At 39.7% G+C, this 20,814-nt stretch overlaps 1 protein-coding gene across 1 annotated transcript in view; it reads left to right on the top strand.

The window, feature by feature from the left end:
* Positions 1-20,104, top strand: part of LOC308674234 (heparan sulfate glucosamine 3-O-sulfotransferase 6-like) — a 115,594-nt gene extending 95,490 nt beyond the window's left edge. Inside the window, exon 2 of the mRNA XM_081338565.1 lies at positions 18,256-20,104. Coding sequence (XP_081194691.1) covers positions 18,256-18,874 — 619 coding nt within the window. The 3' untranslated portion in view covers positions 18,875-20,104. The remainder of the gene's footprint in view (positions 1-18,255) is intronic.
* The last annotated feature ends 710 nt before the right edge of the window (positions 20,105-20,814 follow it).

The raw sequence follows: 20,814 nt of genomic DNA, 5'->3' as shown, positions 1-20,814 counted from the left end.
TCTTGATGCTATCCCTCTGTTGATGCAGCCCAGGACCCCAGTGTCACAATACACACAAAAGGGGCAGAGCTTTCATGGTTTGCCCACCCCACGTCTCCTCACCAGACCCCACTCCTAGCCCTGGGAAAACCTCTGTCTCTGTACATATCTTTAGTGCCAGGGAAACAAGGACTGACAGCCCCTAGATATATAAGCATATTAAGGGAACCTTTAGAGAGTAAAAGAACTGAAATGGAAATGGGCTGGTTACATAGCAAGAAGAATCGGTGGTAGATGGACCAAGGCAGTCATAGCATGGATCCCACTTGATAAAAAGCGTCCACGAAAGAGACTAAAACAAGATGGATCAATGACATCAGTCATTATTGCAGGCCAATTGGCAAAAGAAAGCTCAGGACTGTATTGGTTGGAAACATGTGGAAGAAGGAGGAGGAGAAGAAGAAGAAGAAGAAGAAGAAGAAGAAGAAGAAGAAGAAGAAGAAGAAGAAGAAGAAGAAGAAGAAGAAGAAGAAGAACTTCCGGTGGCTCCGCGGCGACGGAGGCAGCCTTCCCGGGCTGCCCGCGGCTCAGCTGTGTGATTTTTCGCCCGAAACAGCGCCGATCAGCTGTTCGGGTGAATTTGAAGCCCCCTCCTCGGGAGAAGAGGAGGGGGTGAGCCCCCAGGTAGGGGTTGAGTTCTCCGGGGCCGCCTGAGCTTGGAGCTTGGGCGGCTGAAGGATTGAACTCCCCCGCAGCCTGGGCTGCTCCCAGCTGGCTAGCGTCTCTGCTCCGGACTTCATGGAGCAGAGCCAGGCGTCTGCGACCATCCCTGCTTGAAGGAGAGACTATGAAAGGAAAAGAGCAGGCAGAGCAGTACAAGAGGGAAAGATGAAGAGATGAAGAGGATTATTTTATTTTACTCTCGAGCTTGATGGACTTTGCTTAAAACTTAAAGTGAAAGTGCGTCACAATTGTAAGTAAAAGATGGCGTCTAAACCTCCCCCTAGAACTTTTCGGAGTGCTGGAAATTCTCCGGTGCAACAACAATCATTACTGCAGGTGTTGCATTCTCCAGATGTATTGACATCGAAGGATCTTGAAAAACATACCCAGTTAATTTTGGAGTCAATGGGTGTTAAATTTGCACAGATGGAGGAGAAATTGGAGAAATTGGAGCAGAGAATGGAAGAAAGGATGGAACAGAAACTCAGAGAGATGAAGGTAGACATTTTGTCCTCAGTGCATAAAGTAGCTAAATGTGTGGAGGTGCTGGATGACAAAGTGGTAGAACTGACTCAAAAAAATGCTATATTAGAAGCAAAAGTATTGGAAATTGAAGATTTAAAAGACAAAATGGATAGCGAACTGAGTCTGGCTCAATTTTACCAGATGCAGTTTGCTGTTAGAATTAGAGGCCTAAAAGAGAATATTAAGGAAGATTTAAAGCAGCTGGTTTCTGAGGCTTTTGAGGTGGTATTGAACCATCCAGCATCTGAAATAAAACAAGGCATGGACAAAGTGTTTCGTGTGAACTCGTGGATTGCTAAACAGAGAAAGTTGCCTAGAGATGTGGTGGTTTATTTTGTAAAAAGGGAAATTAGAGATGAAGTTATACAAGCTGCCTATGATACTAAAGTTGTGATTGCTGGTCAAGAAGTTTTGGTTTTAAAAGAAATTCCTCCAAAGATTTTAAAGAGAAGGAAGGACTTTATATTTCTTGTGCAAGAGCTCAAGCAAAGAGATATAAGGTTCAGATGGGAGATCCCAGCTGGGTTGAGCTTCATGTATGAAGGCAAAAGGTACTGTTTGGGTACTGTGAAGCAAGCGCATGATTTTTACAATAATGTCTTAAAAGCAACCCCATCAACACTTTTGGAAGCTGCAGAGGGATCTGGAGAAGGAGAACATCAAGAGGATGAAGATGGACAGATAGACGAGAATGGTACAGGAGGAGATCAAGCTGCAACTCTTTTGGATGATCCTAGAGAACAGAGGGTGACGCGTGCTGCCTTAAAACGCTCAAAAAAGAGAAGAAAATAGGACCAGTAGAAATCTATGGAACTTCCACAACATACTGATAGTCAAGTGGTAGTTGTGTTTTTAAGAGTTTTGGGATGATATGTATGGTAACAGAATTTTTAATTTGGAATTAATGGACAATTTACTACAGAGGAAGAGGAAGAAAGTTTTGTGGGTTAATGTGGGTTAATTTGTGTAAGAACTATCTATTATAGCCTATTTTGGCTAGAAAGGTTAATAGGGATAGGTGCTTGTGATGTGTAAATGAGAATATGTTTAGGAAATAGTGAATTGTGGAAGAACATAGATGGGAATGACGCTAGTTTTCTTTTATTTTAGTTCTTTATACATATTTAGTATTTTTAAGGATTGGTTTACTCTATATAAGCTAGAGAGTGATGGATTTTAGAGTTTATAATTGTTAGTATATGATTGTTTATGATTGCTTTTTAGATATATACCTTGTATTTTGCTCTGGGAAGTCGGGGGGGGGAGGGGGGGAGGAGGGGAAGTAGGGGGGGGAGGCAGGGGAGGGAGGAGGGAGAGGGGGAGGGGGGGGGTAGGGAGGGGAGGAGGGAGGGGGAAGGGGGGTTTTTTAAAGGAAAACTGTATTTTAAAACTTTTCAATAAAAAAAAAAAAAAAGAAGAAGAAGAAGAAGAAGAAGAAGAAGAAGAAGAAGAAGAAGAAGAAGAAGAAGAAGAAGAAGAAGAAGAAGAAGAAGAAGAATGTTAATTCAATTTCATCAAGTGACATGATTCAACTGGAAAGTAAAAAGATAATAGAACAAAAGAATTTCCAAATCAGTAGCAGCAAAAGCAACAGAGTTTTTAGAGATCTTTGCAGAAATCCCTCTAAGACGCACTCAGCTGACAGCACATCCCAGAAAGTCAGGTTGTGGGCATGTGTCCTTCGGTCTCATCTCAGCAAAACCATTTTGCAAAGGCACCAGCTAAGGGTCACTTTTCCAAAGAAAGGATATTAAAAGTCGCTCAAGTTGAATCCTGTTGCTTAGCAATTCTCCTCCTCCCTAACTAAAGACGAGCAAGGCAGAAAGTGTGGAGGGCATGAAATCTAGCAGGGCACTGGTGCTTGGCACTGCTGTCCAGGCAGCTGTTTGACAGGCAAGAAGCTGAGAAGTAAAACTTGCTTCATTCAGGCTGAGACACTGGAGGGCATTTAATCAGTCACCTGATTTCCTTGTGTTCAGAGGGCTAACTTTTTACCTCTGAATGTCTATGGACATCCTCAGTCATCCAGATCATGGTTGTCCCAAAGGTGCTTTTTCAAGTAGGCAACTGGACTTTCTTGGTTTTTCCTTGAAGACATTTCTCTTTCATCCAAGAAGCTTCTTCAGAAGTATCCCATAAAAGTCCTACTTTTACCTACTTCGGACAGCATTCCTGAGGAATTTGGTTTGGAGGCATGCAAAAATCAAAATGCATTCACTTTGAATTTTTCCTCTCTAACAAATTGCTCAGGCTGGCAGGGCACAGGACATCCCTGTTTTAGTGCATCGATTAAAGCTGAACCAAAGTGTTCCCTGCCGTTTCATAAGGGGGAAAAAAGTTTTATTGCTGTGCCAGGGCCAAGAAAGCTCCATGTGTATGGATTCACTAACAGTCAGAGGCAAATGTATTCTTGCTTACTTCTAGAAAGAAAAATATTAGCCTCCTGGGTGATTCAGCCTTTTCCAATCTGGAGACCATCAGATCAGTTAGGATACATGGCTATTGCTAGCTAACATTTTGGGAGCTGAATTCCAACACATTGTGGCAGCACCAGGATGGGACAGTGTGCTTTAAAAGCTATGGCTTGAAATGGTAATTCTGGATAGATAGAATCCTTTATTGGCCAAGTGTGATTGGACACACAAGGAATTTGTCTCTAGTGCATAAGCTTTCAATAGTCATGCAAGCAACAGAGTGATAAATCATGATCATAATCATAAAATACAATTGTAACAGAAGATGCAACACACAGTGACAGTCATAGGATACTGAATAAAGCAATCAACATAAATCATAAGATACAAACAACAAGTTATAGTCATAAAATGCTAAAGGAATAGGCAATAGGAAAGATGAGAAGGATAATAGTAATACTGTCAAGCTTGAAGCTTGCTTTGCTGGTGCAACAATTATTGCTTCTTAGCTTGCCAATGAATTTGGAGGGAGGATGGGGAAATGGAATGTAGGCTACAGAGATAAAGAAGGCAGACTGTGAGAATCAAAGGACGATTCACCAGGTGCCTGACCTGACTCAGAGACATTTTCTCAAAACAATATAATTGCATCTAATTGGGCAATGTGACCTGTTCATGGATGGGAGGGCAAATTATATACTTTTGCTATAGGAGTTTAAGAGGGACGCGGTGGCTCAGTGGGTTAGGATGCTGAGCTTGTCGATCAGAAGGTCGACAGTTTGGCGGGTCGAATTTTGAGTGCCGCGTAACAGAGTGAGCGCCTGTTACTTGTCCCAGCTTCTGCCAACCTAGCAGTTCAAAAGCACGTAAAAATGCAAGTAGAAAAATAGGGACCACTATGGTGAGAAGGTAACAGCGTTCCATGCGCCTTTGACATCTAGTCAAGCCGGCCACTTTAACATGACCACGGAGACGTTCTCGGACAAGCGCTGGCTCTTTGGCTTTGAAACGGAGATGAGCACCGGCCCCTAGAGTTGGAAACGACTAGCACGCATTTGCAGGGGAACCTTTACCTTTACCTATAGGAGTTTGGGTTGGGTTTTTGGCAGAGCGGGTTTTGCTTTCATATGTGCCAGAATGATGTACCAAATAAAGTTTTATATTAAGAGATTGGAATGTCTCGAAAGTGTTTGCTTGGTTGGATTCGTCAGTCAGAATCTTGACATAAGACAGTGTTGTGGGAATTAGTTGTTTAGCAGAGTGATGGCACGTGGGGGGGGAGGAGAACTGTCCTTTTTTATTGAAAAGTTTTTCAATACATTTTATCTTTAACAAAACAACCCCTCCCCACCCACCCCCTCCCTTCCCAACCCAACCCTCCCCCCCTCCCCTTCATAAACTAGCATATGCTAACAACAATAAACTATAAGGTCTACCGCACTTTAGCTCTTATAAAATGACTACAAGCAATATAAATATCACATCGATACTTATTCAAATGCTAAATGAAACTTTTTAGTCCCATATTTATTCTGGATATAATCAATCCATTTTTTCCACTCCACAATATATCTCTGTTGCGAATGGTCCTTCAAATACGCCGAAATCTTTGCCATTTCCGCCAGGTTGGAAACTTTTAAAGTCCATTCTTCTATAGACGGCAGTTCTTCCTTCTTCCAATATTGCCCTACTAAAAGTCTTGCTGCCGTAATTAGGTTCAACATCAATTTAATGTCCACAACAGTAGTATCAGTAATAATACCCAGTAAAAACAATTGCGGAGAAAACTTTATCCTTCTCTTAAATATCTTCTGCATATTCCACCAAACTTTGATCCAAAAAGCTTTAACCTTTTTACAGGTCCACCACATATGAAAATACGTTGCATCTTCACCACCACACCTCCAACATTTAGGCTGGTAGTTCGGATACATACTTGCTAACTTTTTGGGATCTAAGTGCCATCTATAAAACATTTTATAAAAATTCTCTCTTAAATTTTGGGCTTGCGTAAATTTTACATTTCTCACCCAAATCTTTTCCCAAGTATCCATTGTAATAAGTTCTTGAATATTCTGAGCCCACTTTATCATACAATCTTTAACAAGTTCTGTTTCTGAGTCAATTTCTATCAATGCAAGATATATCCGTTTGATATGTGCTTGACCCTGATTTCTAATTTGCTTTACCAAATTTTCATCAGTCATTGAAAAACCAATTTTCTGATCTTCTTTCCGCCTGGCCTGTAGTTGCCCATACTGAAACCAGGTTTGAACAATCTTTTCTCCTCGTAAAAAGTTATACGGCTTCAAATGCCATACATTCCTCTCCAGACTTAAAATTTCCTTATATGTAATCACATCATGTTTAAACCCAACATTTATGTTTTCTATTGCGTGTTTCGGTATTGCCCATAAAGGTATCTTATAGTTTAACTTATATCTATACTTTTTCCAAACTCGCAACAGAGCATGTCTTAAAATATGCACCTTAAACACATTATCTACCTTCTTATCATACAATAAATATGCATGCCAACCAAATAGCAAATCATGACCTTCAAGGTTTAATAATCTTCCTTGTGTTAAGTTAATCCAATCACTTAACGCTGACAAAGCAGCAGCTTCATAGTATAATTTAAAGTTGGGCATTTTGAGACCACCTCTTTCACGCGTGTCCTGCATAATCTTAAATTTAACTTGTGGCCTTTTCCCTGCCCAAACAAATTTATTAATACCCTTTTGCCATTCCTCCAAGTTTGAATCATTTTTAAGAATAGGTATCATTTGAAATAAAAATAGAAATTTCGGCAAAACATTCATTTTCACTGCTGCAATTCTTCCCAATAAGGACAATTGTATTTTTTTTCCAGCTATCCAATTCTTTTTGAACTTTTCCCCATAGCTTTTCATAATTATTTTTATATAACTTTGCATTTGAGGGTGACAAATATACCCCCAAATATTTAACCCTTTTGACAATTTCAAATCCAGTTAACCCTTCTAAAACAGCCTTTTGTGATACTGTCATATTCTTAGACAGCATTTTAGTTTTTTGTATATTAACCTTGAATCCAGAAACTTTCCGATATTGCATTATTATCTCCATCAATCCTACAACAGACTTTTCTGGCTGGGTCACCGTAACAACCAGATCATCTGCAAACGCCCTCAATCTGTAATCCTGATCTCTTATTTGAATTCCCTTATTTTTTTCCGAATCCCGTATTTTAATCAATATTATCTCCAATGTTAAAACAAATAATAGAGGTGATAACGGACACCCCTGCCTTGTGCCCTTTTCAATATTACATGCTTCAGTCAAACTATTATTTACTATTATACGGGCTGTTTGCTTTTGATATAATGCCCTGATTGGTTGTAGAAATTTATCCCCAAAATTCATTTTATCTAATACTTTCAACAAAATTGCCAATCCAATTGATCAAAGGCTTTTTCAGCATCCAAAAAAATCAGCGCAGCAGAGATCTGGTTGTTTCTTTCCAAAAATTCCAACAAATCAACTATATGCCTCACATTATTTTTCATTTGTCTACCACTTATAAACCCAGTTTGGTCACCATGAATTACCTGTTGCAGTACCCTCATTAATCTATTAGCTAAAACCTTAGCAAATATCTTGTAGTCCGTATTCAAAAGTGATATTGGTCTGTAATTTCTTGCTTGGGTAACATCCTGATCTTCCTTCGGAATCAGAGAAATGAAAGCAGTTTTCCAAGATGGAGGCACCCCTCCTCCCATTTGAATTGTCTGAAACAATTCCCTTAATGGCTTTATCATCTCAGACTGTAAATTTTTATAATACACAGCAGTCAATCCATCCGTACCTGGTGCTTTACTCACTTTCAATTGTTTAATTGCTAAAAAAATTTCTTCCTCAGTTATCAATTGATTCATCTCTTCCTTTTGTTCTTGTGTAAGAACCGGAATACTAGCATTCCTCAAATATACATCAATGTCTGCTTCATTAATCTTATCTCTAGCATATAATTTAGAATAAAAATCAACAAAAGTTTCCTTAATAAGATTCTGTTGATACACTACCTTACCCTTATGTTCTATTTTATCTATATTAGAAGCCCTTTGCTTCTTCCTTAACATATAAGCTAACCATCTACCTGGTTTATTGGCATTACAAAAAGTATGTCTAGCAAACCGTAGATTAGTTGCCACCTGATCAGCCATTAACTTATCAAACTGTCCCCTTAATAAGTTAATAACCTCTTTAATCTTCACATCCGATGGATTCAAAATTAAGGCCTTTTCTTTTTCCCTAATTTCATTCTCTAATTCTTTCCTCCTAAATTCCAAATTACGTCTGTATTTATTATTCATATATATTAACACACCTCTCATATAGGTCTTACTAGCGTCCCAAACCATTTCCATAGAAGTACCCTTATTCATATTAGTTTCAAAAAAAACCATCTTTTTTTTACATTCTTCCACATTTTCCTGATTTCTAAACAGGTTCTCATTTAGACGCCAAGAGCGCCTATCTCTGTTATCCTTATCAATCTCTAGCCAGACTGGACTATGGTCAGACATAGTTCTTGGACAAATCTTTATCTTCTTAATCCTAGAAAAGAAATCGTTAGTAATTAATATAAAGTCAATCCTAGAAAAAGATTGATGTCTATCAGAAAAAAAGTATAATCCTTTTCATGTAGATTTCTTTCTCTCCAAATATCTCGCAGCTCCAAATCATCCTTCATCTCAAAAAAGGATTTAGGCAATTTAGCATGACTTGGAGTACTTCTAAAAGAACCACTCTTGTCCATTTGTACATCCAACACACCATTCCAGTCTCCCATAAAAATAAAAGATTTATAATCCAACTGAGTGATCTTGCTGTGTAATAAACTATAAAAGTCTGCTTGTTGTTGATTAGGGGCATATAATCCAACCAAAAGCGTTTTTTTACCTTCTATTAACAAATCTATTATAACATATCTTCCTTGTTTATCTGCTTCAATTAACTCCGCTGTCATAGTATTCTTGATATAAACAACCACTCCATTCTTCTTATTCATTGCAGAAGCAATAAATTGTGTGCCCAATCTTGAATTTAATAAGTACTTTTGGTCCATAACTCTAATATGTGTTTCTTGTAAGCAAATAACATCAGTCTTGAATTGTTTTAAATATTGAAAGATTTTCTTTCTCTTCTGAGGTGAATTTAAGCCATTGACATTCCAAGTTAGAAGTTTAGTCGCCATCCTTAGCGACCCGAAGCTTTTGGAGCGCGTCTTCCAGGATCCCCTTAACATTCTTAGGTCGCGCCCCTCCCACAGCTTCGCTATAGGTACGCTTTGGAGATTCCATAACTTTCTGCTGGTCTTGTTCTTGCTCTCGTCTCATTCGTCTCAAAGCAGCACGCGTCATCCTCTGATCTCTAGCTTCTTCCGATGATACTGAAATTTGATCCACTCCTGTAGCTTTCTCGTGTGTCTGCGTTGTTCCTTCAGCACCTTGAGGCTCTCCCTCTCCATTCTTCTTTGTAGATTCCAAAAGTGGTATGGGGGTTGCTTTTAAAACATTACTATAAAAATCACGTGCCTGCATCACTGTAATAAGACGATGTCTCGTGCCTTCATGCATCACCACCATACCCACTGGTATCTCCCATCTGAACTTGATATCACGTCGCCTGAGCTCTTGTGCTAGAAAAACAAACTCCTTTCTTCTCCTTAAAATTCTTGGAGGGATCTCTTTTAAAACCAGGACTTCTTGCTCAGCAATTACAAGCTTGATATTGTAAGAGGCTTGGATAACTTCATTCCTGATTGTTCTCTTTGTAAAATAAACAACCACATCTCTGGGTAATTTCCTTTGTCTTGCAATCCACGAATTAACACGAAAGATATTATCTATGTCTCCCACAATTTCATCTGCTGACCGTCCCAAGGAGAACTGTCCTTGTGTCTGGTTGTTTTGGCATGCAGTGCCTTATGGCATCGTCTTGAGGGAAGGAGTTGAAACAGTTTATGTCCAGGATATGAGGGGTCCGTAGATATTGTGTGATGTGAACAAAGAGGATTATGAATCCTTCTGAAAGCTTAAATCAAACAAATACCCTTTTTATAACTAAGTTTGCACGTTGTTGTTATATTCAACAATATTTTGGTTATTGTTGCAATGGAGTTATATGCAGTCATAGGTTAGAAGACCCTGGCGATATCTCTCTGGCTGTTGCTAATTGGCTACTGGGTACAGGTCTTTTGCTAATGGCCAGAAATTTAAAGATTGCAAAATTCCCAGTAGGTTGGCTGAAAAGAGTCTCACATCCCTGTGGGATTTCTCAATCTTCCTGTGCTTTGAACATCAAAGAGGTTGGTGTGTGGTACAAGCCGGGATGATGTGCCCAATTGTCTCCAGATCAGACTGCTGCCTTGTTACAAGTCACGATGATCAGCCTACATCAATTCGTCAGGAAAGCAGCAATTAGCAGAACCACCAAATTTGCTAGTAAGTTCAGTGCCTAAATTCTGGTTTTTGACCCAGTAAAGAAAAGACTCCCAGACAGAGCAGGGGACCCAAGGGGATCACAGATAACCTGATTAAGAATTCTAAAAGCAAACTAGTTACTGAACCCCAGAATGTTTAGTCCAAGGTATTTAGTTCCATCAGTTACTGGGGGGGGGGCAGTTTTTATCTGTTAAAAGTGGCCTTCCCAGGGAGAATGCTTTGGATGGGGGGCACCCGCAGGGAAGCCTGAAGTGTCAAGAGGGTAGCTTTCTTTGCCCAGGGATGGAGAAATTCAACACTAGCCTAGTGGTGAGGAATGGTTGGTAAAGTTGACAAATGTTGCTGAAATAATTTGACTCTTTTGATTAGAGAAAAAAACACTGTCTCCATTTATTAGTGACTGGAAGGCTCTTACAATCTTTTTTTTCCTAAAAATGAAAAGAATGAATTTACACTATCTTTTTCTATTTTTCTTCAACTTTTTTCTTGCATAGTTTTGCTTTTTCTTTTCTTTCTTTTTCTTCTTTATATTGCTTTAGTTTTTATCTTCCTGTTTAAATGTTTTAATAAAAATTATAAAAGAAAAATAGTCAAGACACTTCCCTTAATAGTGCACTTGCCATGTTTTCTTTTTTCTTTTTCTTTTTTAACCCTTGAATAGGAGTGAGATACTGTATGTGGGAACAGAGAGGGGACTGGTCCCCAAAGTGCTTTTTCAATAGGCAACCGAACTTGGTTTTTTCCTTGAGGATATTTCGCTTCTCATCCAAGAAACCTCTTCAGTTCTCCATGAGAAACATCTTCAAGGAAAAAAAACAAAGTCCAGTTGCCTGTTGAAAAAGCACCTTTGGGGCAACCATGACCTGGATGACTGAGAATCTCAGAATAGAATAGAATAGAATAGAATAGAATAGAATAGAATAGAATAGAATAGAATAGAATAGAATAGAATAGAATAGAATAGAATAGAATAGAATAGAATAGAATAGAATAGAATAGAATAGAATAGAATAGAATAGAATAGAATAGAATAGAATAGAATAGAATAGAATAGAATAGAATAGAATAGAATAGAATAGAATAGAATAATAGAATAGAATCTGGAAGGGACCTTGGAGGTCTTCTGTTCTCCTGCTTGAACAGCCCCCTGTTCAAGCAGGAGAACCTATACCATTTCAGATAAGTGACTGTCTAGTCTTTTCTTGAAAACCTTCAGTGATGGAACACCCACAACCTCCGAAGGCAAGCTGTTCCACTGGTTAATTGTCCTCAATGTTAGGAGTTTCTCCTTAATTCCAGGTTGCTTCTCTCCTTGATCAGTTTCCAACCATTGTTTCTTGTCTTGCCTTCTTCTTTGTGGCAGCCCCTCAAAAATAGAGAGGAGACTTCCATTTTTGATCCTTTTCTCCTGAGTTCAAGGGAGAAAGAAAAAAGAGCAAGGGGGTACTAGCGACCTAAATTTCATAAGCAATTTGAAACTGCTCAGAAGGTTGCATTGGAGAGACCAAGTGCCGAATTGCCCGCCTCCACCATGTACCTGCATATCTACCCTTTCTTTCCCATGCCTCTTTCTGCCCTATTAGAGAAGAGGGAAACAGGTTTCTGTCCCTTTACCACCATGCTGGTTGCAGACCATTGCTTTGCTGCTCTGGGAAACCAGTGGTTTTGAGCAGGTGATACAGATCCAGTTACTTAGATATCCAAAATATGTCTCTCCGAAGAGACATATGGAAGACATGCCTCACTTTGTTTTTTATAGGTAAAGTAAAGGTAAAGGTTCCCCCGCACATGCGTGCTAGTCGTTTCCAACTCTAGGGGCCGGTGCTCATCTCCGTTTCAAAGCCAAAGAGCCAGCGCTTGTCCGAGGACGTCTCCGTGGTCATGTGGCCGGCATGACTAGATGCCAAAGGCGCACGGAACGCTGTTACCTTCCCACCGTAGTGGTCCCTATTTTTCTACTTGCATTTTTACGTGCTTTTGAACTGCTAGGTTGGCAGAAGATGGGACGAGTAACAGGCGCTCACTCTGTTACACGGCACTCGGGATTCGACCCGCCAAACTGCCGACCTTCTGATCGACAGGCTCAGCATCCTAACCCACTGAGCCACCGTGTCCCTTTTGTTTTTATACACAGTGGTAATTGGTTCTGGAAGGAGCGATGTTTATCAAAAACAGTGAGTACCAAAAAGATTTTTCCCATAAGGAATAATATTAGTGAGTCACAAGGCAGCCGACACCAACATGTTTTAGCTTGTGCGTTGAGTACCAAACAAATAATGATTACTGGGAGAAAATTTTCATGTCAAAATGTGTTGAGTACCAAATTTGTTGAGTTTCAGAGCAGTTGCATACCAAGATACCACTGTACCTTTAAAATATTAGGAACTGGGCATGGCTGGTCTAATGAAGAGAAGGACCAAGGGAGACATGACAGCAGTGTTCCAATATTTGAGGGCTGTCACAGAGAAAAGGAGATCAACCTATTTTCCAAAGCACCCGAAAACCAGACAAGGAATATGGATGGAAACTGACCAAGGAGAGATTCAACCTAGAAACAAGGAGAAATTTCCTGACAGTGGGAACAATCAACCAGTGGAACAGTTTGCCTTTAGATGTTGTGGGAGCTTCATCACTGGAAGCTTTCAAGAAGAGACTGGACTGCCATCTGTCAGAAATGGTGTGGGGTCTCCTGCTTGGGTGGGGGTTGGACTAGATGACCTACAAGCTCCTTTCCAACTCTGTTGTATTCTATTCTATTCTATTCTATTCTATTCTATTCTATTCTATTCTATTCTATTCTATTCTATTCTATTCTATTCTATTCTATTCTAGTGAGGCAAAGTAATGCAGAAGAAATTCTCTGGGTTTCCTTTATACCATCTACAATATCGAAGCCCTTCTTTGCTGACCTGTTTAACAACCATTATTAATTAAGCAGTTGCCGTAGAGTGATTTTGCCATCCATCATAAAGATGGGTGGTCAGTACTGGTGAGCATGCCCAGGTGCCACCAAGCCCTCAAGAGTTACACTTACTGCTGTTGTCACACAGTTGTTTCAAAGAACAACAGCCACTTAGTGTTCACTAAATATTTATTGACACAACAGTAAACTGACAATTGCAAAGGTCTCTGCAAAAGAGTTAGGAGGAGAGGAACTGCTGAAATTAGATAAAATTGACAATCTCATTTAGGGAAGATTTAGCAGAATCTTAGGATGGACTCTAAATGCATTGTTTTTATGCACACTGATGTAGTGACCAGGGCAGCCCATAATTTTTACCAGCTTCCTTGGTCAAGACCATTCATTCCCATGGATTGTCCTCTGGCTGAGGACCTCCAAAGAGAACCTACAACTGCTTTCCCTGGAGATAGCTGCCAAAGCCCATTCCCATCTACCCGAGCATCAAACTGTAATAATATATAACAGTGATGATGTCCATGGGGGAGAGTCAAACTTATCAGGAGGATGCCTGCAACCACAGGATCAAAGCCCCACCGCTTTTTGCATACGGTGCCCAAGTATCTATAGGTAGTCCTTGACTTACAGCCACAATTGAGCCCAAAGTTTATGTTGCTAAGTGAGATATTTGTTAAGTGAGTTTTTGCCCCAGTTTACCATCTTCCTTGCCACAGTTGTTAAGTGAATCACTGAAGTTGATAAGTTAATAACCTGGTCGTTAAGTGCATATGGCTTCCCCATTGAGTTTATTTCTAAGAAGTTAGCAAAAGTTGATCACGTGACCTTGGGACACAGCAATGGTCATAAGTATGAACCAGTTGCCAAGCATTTGAATTTTGATCACATGATGATGGGGCTTGCTACAAAGGTAAGTGTGAAAAATAGTCATAAGACACTTTTTTCAGTTGTGTTGTAATTTTGAACGGTCACTAAATGAAGTGTAAGCTGAGGACTACCTGTATTTAAAAGGAAGTGATGCTTTAATCACATTTTTAATAAATGCAAATATTAAAAAAATCAATTATGCCAGAGTTTCTGCAGCCCTGATCCCTGCCTAGCTTTCTTTTGTCCTTGTTCCCTAACCTTCCTCTCTAGATTTATTTCCCCTACACCACTCTTTAAAGTAGGAATGCAGTTAAAGACGTCATAAAAAGTATAATTATAAACAATGGATAACAATGTTTGCTAGGAATTCTGGAAAATTTCATTTCAAAAAGCAGGAGAGGGAACATCACTTTAGAAAAAAAATGATTTTCTACACCCTTTTAAAAAGTTGCTACAGGACAGCATAAGACGCAAGTTGACAAATGGCTCTGGTTTTAATTTTCCCTTTTATGTTTTTTTTAATCCCTGCATGGGGGAAGGAATGTCGATTAAGAATAGGCATGAAACAATTTAGAGCTTTAAAAAAAAAGATGGGAAAGGACAGATAACCTCTTTAAAACCAAGAGGATTTTTCTTACGTATTTCAAATGCATAATTTCATCCTAATTTCTGTCCTCTATGCCATTAGACTAATTGGCACAAAACTACTTTGGATATCTTTTTTATAAAACATGCATACATACACACGCATGCACACACACACACACACAGAGAGAAAGAAAATTTGCCCATAAAAACTTGTTGAAAGAATTCACAACTGTCCTGCCCACATGGAAATGCCCATGACCACAAAATATGTGCACAAATATTTCACATGTGGAATCTGTGGGCACAACATGCTGAGAAGGTTGACTCAGCCTTCCATCCTCCTAAGGTCAGTAAAATGAGGAGCCAGATTGTTGGGGGTGATATGCTGACTTTGTAAACCACTTGGAGAGGGCTGTAAAGTACTATGAAGGAGTATATACAGGTTAAACTCAAAAAATTAGAATATCGTGCAAAAGTTCATTTATTTCAGTAATGCAACTTAAAAGGGGAAACTAATATATGAGATAGACTCATTACATGCAAAGCAAGATAGTTCAAGCCCTGATTTGTCATAATTGTGATGATTATGGCATACAGCTCATGAAAACCCCAAATCCACAATCTCAGAAAATTAGAATATTGTGAAAAGGTGCAATATTCTAGGCTCAAAGTGTCCCACTCTAATCAGCTAATTAAGCCATAACACCTGCAAAGGGTTCCTGAGCCTTTAAATTGTCTCTCAGTTTGGTTCAGTAGGAATCACAATCATGGGGAAGACTGCTGACCTGACAGTTGTGCAGAAAACCATCACTGACACCCTCCATAAGGAGGGAAAGCCTCAAAAGGTAATTGCAAAAGAAGTTGGATGTTCCCAAAGTGCACATTAATAAAAAGTTATGTGGAAGGGAAAAGTGTGGAAGAAAAAGGTGCACAAGCAGCAGGGATGACCGCAGCCTGGAGAGGATTGTCAGGAAAAGGCCATTCAAAAGTGTTGGGGACTTTCACAAGGAGTGGACTGAGGCTGGAGTCAGTGCATCAAGAGCCACCACACACAGACGGATCCTGGACATGGACTTCAAATGTCGTATTCCCCTTGTCAAGCCTCTCCTGAACAACAAACAATGTCAGAAGCGTCTTACCTGGGCTAAAGAAAAACAGACCTGGTCTGTTGCTCAGTGGTCCAAAGTCCTCTTTTCTGATGAGAGCAACTTTTGCATCTCATTTGGAAACCAAGGACCCAGAGTCTGGAGGAAGAATGGAGAGGCACACACTGCAAGATGCTTGAAGTCCAGTGTGAAGTTTCCACAGTCTGTGTTGATTTGGGGAGCCATGTCATCTGTTGGTATTGGTCCACTGTGCTTCATTAAGTCCAGGGTCAACGCAGCCATCTACCAGGAGATTTTGGAGCACTTCATGCTTCCTTCCACAGACGAGCTTTATGGGGATGCTGACTTCATTTTCCAGCAGGACTTGGCACCTGTCCACACTGCCAAAAGCACCAAAACCTGGTTCAATGACCGTAGGATTACTGTGCTTGATTGGCCAGCAAACTCGCCTGACCTGAACCCCATAGAGAATCTATGGGGCATTGCCAAGAGAAAGTTGAGAGACATGAGACCAAACAATGCAAAAGAGCTGAAGGCCGCTATTGAAGCATCCTGGTCTTCCATAACACCTCAGCAGTGCCACAGGCTGATAGCTTCCCTGCCACGCCGCATTGAGGCAGTAATTGCTGCAAAAGGGGCCCAAACTGAGTACATATGCATGCTTATACTTTTCAGAGGTCCGATATTGTTCTATGTACACTCCTTGTTTTATTGATTGCATATAATATTCTAATTTTCTGAGATTGTGGATTTGGGGTTTTCATGAGCTGTACGCCATAATCATCACAATTATGACAAATCACGGCTTGAACTATCTTGCTTTGCATGTAATGAGTCTATCTCATATATTAGTTTCCCCTTTTAAGTTGCATTACTGAAATAAATGAACTTTTGCACGATATTCTAATTTTTCGAGTTTCCCCTGTATGTGCTATTGCTATTCTAGCAATATGAAAGATAATACTTTTATAGTTCTTGCATGGATTATACTTTATTATGGCTTCAGAGCCAGAAAACATACATCAAATACGTATGTCAGAGATTTATAGAAAAATATGCACATACAATCTTTAAATGTAAATAAAAAGTAAGCATGCTTTTATGGTATATGTTCCTGGTTATGCAAACAAAGTGACAAAAAAGCTTCATGCTCTCTGCCAAGATGTTTGGGACAGATGAATTGCACATGGGGTTCCCTGCAAAGTGGGGTACATGAGCATGGAGCGCAGGGAGAGCCATGGATTTTTTCAGCACCCACACAGGCTTGCATGCGGCAGCGTGTCCAATCTGGCCAAGGTGAAGATGTTCAGATGAAGAGAAATCATACACTCCTGATGTTGCTGGCAGAAGGGGTCAGTCTGTTATTTGGGGGATAACAATGAGGGCAATCAGTGAAATTGTAGAGTTGAAAGCATCCACAGAGGTCATTTAGTCCAGCCTCTGAGGTAGGAAAGGAGATGCAGGATTCCTGCAATTAATGTCTGCTTATTAAAGTCTACTTGGTTTTTATCTTACTATTTGTCTATGGAGATTCTCAGTCATTCAGATCAAGATGCTTTTTCAAAAGGCAACTGGACTTTCTTTGTTTTTCCTTGAAGATGTTTCACTGCTCATCCAAGAAGCTTTTTCAGTTCTTCAATTCTGTGGAGTTCTTCACTGTTCAGTCAGAATTGAAGAGGCTTCTTGGATGAGAAGCAAAATGTTTTCAAGGAAAAACAAAGTCCAATTGCCTTTTGAAAAAGCACCTTTGGGATATCTTACTTCTTATTTTTCCTTATTATAAAAATAATCCATCATTATTAGGAAGCAAAAATCACACATAAACCAAGATATTCCACACCATTTGGAATAATACACATATATTTACAGTGTTTAAGAGAGCAAGTTCATGTACCCAGTTTTAATATTTTGATCCCAAAAGATGCTAGTAAAGGAAGAAATATTTTAATAATTAGTTGGCCGACGTATTTAAAATACAAACCAAGTGTGAATATAGCAATGCTTAGTTAAAAGATTCTTCAAGGCTCTTTGTTGCTGGGCTAAATTTTCTGTTTCTACATTTTTAAATACCATTGATCCAAATAAAGATGGACTTTAATGTCCAGTATTTGGCTATAATAAACCTAGCCCTTAACAACAAAGCTTAAATTAGTTCCTTTTGTTTGCACTATTGTTTTATGTCCTTAGCAAAATAGACAACAACATCAAACCAGCAGCAATTATTAAAGATGGTTGTGTAATCTTTCCAGTTTCTTCAAAAACTTTCAGTAAATGCATATTTTAATCAAAATTACGGAAACTGCCTGTCGTATAAGAGATGGTAGCATTCTGATGGCAAATTAAAATGGAAGAGACCCTGCCTGGGTAGTCTCAATTAGTGTCAATTAATCAATTTGATGAGATTTATCAACAGAAAAGCAAGCTTTAAAATTCCATATTGCTTTTTAAAAAAACTAGAACAACACCAGAAGCCTTTGAAAGTTTGCACCAGAAATCCTGCTTAAATGTGAAGGATTTATTTGCCACTCCCAGTTCCAGAGGTGCACTTAGTTTTCCTAAAAAGCCCAATGCTCCTGCAGTTATTGTGTTCTGAAAAACCAATGGAATGTGTTTACTTGAAGGAATCTATATGACTTTTATTCCTACAGAAACCTGATGCCAAGGACCTTGGAGGGACAGATCACCATGGAGAAAACTCCAAGTTATTTTGTGACAAAGGAAGCCCCGTGGCGCATTTACAATATGTCCAGAGACATCAAGTTGATCGTGGTGGTTCGCAACCCTGTGACCCGGGCCATTTCAGACTACACCCAGACTCTTTCCAAGAACCCCACCATCCCCAGCTTCCAAAGCCTGGCCTTCAAGAATCTGAGCATGGGTCTTATTGATATCACATGGAGTGCTGTGAGGATTGGTCTTTATGTGAAGCATCTGGACCACTGGTTGCGTTATTTCCCTCTATCCAGTTTTCTCTTCGTCAGCGGAGAGAGATTGGTGAGTGACCCAGCTGGGGAAATGGGCCGTGTCCAAGACTTTCTGGGTCTCAAGCAAGTGGTGACTGACAAGCACTTCTACTTCAATGAAACCAAGGGTTTTCCTTGCTTAAAGAAACCGGAAGGGAGCAGCAGGCCCCGATGTTTGGGGAAGTCCAAAGGACGGCCACACCCCAAAATTGACCAGCAGGTTGTCCAACGCCTGCAGGAATTCTACAGACCCTTCAACTTAAAGTTCTATCAAATGACTGGGCAGGACTTTGGGTGGGATTGAGAGATTTCTTGACACAAAGGAGAGAGGTGGAATGTCGTGGGAGCAAACATGAGGCCTCCTCAAAGATCTCATGAAGTACATACTTCTCCCAAAAGCCTGTTGGGCAAAGATGCATCTGAAATGCAACATCCGAGGAACATTTTCTGACCCTTACTAATTTATATACTGTTATGCTTAACAGTGTAGAGAGGAATGTTTTTAAGCCTCCCCAGCTGACATCAGCAAAACGATATCAAAGGAGGAAAACATAGATCGACTGAAATATTCTGCTAAATAAATCTGGCCAAAATGGATAAGGTGTCTGAAGCAGTGTTGAGTGAGAGAGAATAAGTAAAAGAGGACTTGCCTGGGTGTGATGTGTCATCACGGTGTCTTTCAGTTTCCCTCTTGCATATATTATTGATTGTACAGGTAGTCCTTGACTTATGACCACAATTGAGCCCAAAATTTATGTTGCTAAGTGAGACATTTAAGTGAATTTGCCCCATTTTATGACCTTTCTTGCCACAGTTGTTAAGTGAATCACTGCAGTTGTTAAATTAGTAACACAGTTGTTAAATGAATCTGGCTTCATTTGACTGTGCTTGTCGGAAGGTCGCAAAAGGTGATCACATGACCCTGGGACACTGTGACCGTCATAAATATGAATCATTTGCCAAGCATCTGAACTTTGATCACGTGACCATGGGGGATGCTGCAATGGTTGTCTGTGAAAATGGTCATGTCACTTTTTTTGTGCCGTTGTAACTTCAAACGGTCACTAAATGAACTGAGGACTACCTGTATTTCACATCAATGATGTAAAAAAAAATCGGGCTGCAGTTCCACCCCAAATCAAACCACTGGTATTAAGGTGAGGATGATGACAGGGCAACATGAATGTAGAATTTATTGAAATGAGTCAATGCGCTTGAAATCCACATGCATTTGGGGAAACTTTTGTTCTGCAGACAATTTTGTAAGAACTTCTTGGGGTGTCCCCAAATTTCCTGTGTATAAAGGACCAAGATTAGTTAGTGTGCTAATGCAGAACATTTCAATTGCACGACACACATTGTTTACCCAGCCTATATCTGTGTGCAGTGTGAGAAAGCACAACTACACATTCAGAATCTGCACACTGAAGAGTGCTGGTGGAAAAAGATGATGCTACTTTCCCAAGGTCTAGGTTGTATATAAAAAATTAATGGACTCCACGTAGCTAAAGTAACCCACTGGTCGAAGGAAAACCCAGAGTGTATTTTGTACAAAAAAAAGCACAGGCTGATGATACAGTATTTCATTGGTGCATTCAGCTCCTGAGCATTTCAGCTTTTTTAAAATTTAAAATTCAAATTTCCAGCCATTGTGACCGAGAAGGTATGCTTAAATGTACAACTGTTACTTGCATGCTACCTGAAAATCAAGAGGTCATTTTCTTCCTGAGATTTATGGGAAGATATACTACAGGTTCGTGGAGATTTTCAGTCATCCAGGTCATAGTTGTCTCCAAGGTGCTTTTGCAAAAGGCAGCTGGACTGTTTTTTCCTTAAAGAAGAAGAACAAAACATTTTGTTTCTCATCCAAGAAACTTCATTAGCTGTGATGAAATTTCTTGGATGAGAAACTAAACATTTTGTTGTCTCAGGTGCTTTTTCAAAAGGCAACTGGACTGGACTTTTGTGACAGCTATTACCTGGATGACTAAGAATCTCCACAGACATTGAACTGTTTTGTTCTTCTTCCGCAAGGAAGAAACAGTCCAGTTGCCTTTTGAAAAAGCACCTTTGAGATATACTACAGGGTCTTTCAAAAAATCTTATCCATCACTGCTGACAGAACCAGCATGAATTACACAAAATAAGATAATTTGTGCAGGCACAGAATTTTTCATTTCTTCTTAGAACACACATGATCTGAAATACATTAAACTGCTTTGCACATGTCAGTGGGCGTTCCCC

This window comes from Vipera berus (assembly GCF_964194415.1).
Source record: "Vipera berus genome assembly, chromosome: 13".
Taxonomy (NCBI): domain Eukaryota; kingdom Metazoa; phylum Chordata; class Lepidosauria; order Squamata; family Viperidae; genus Vipera; species Vipera berus.
The sequence above is the reverse complement of the archived record's forward strand: the minus strand, read 5'-3'. Positions and strand labels throughout refer to the sequence as shown.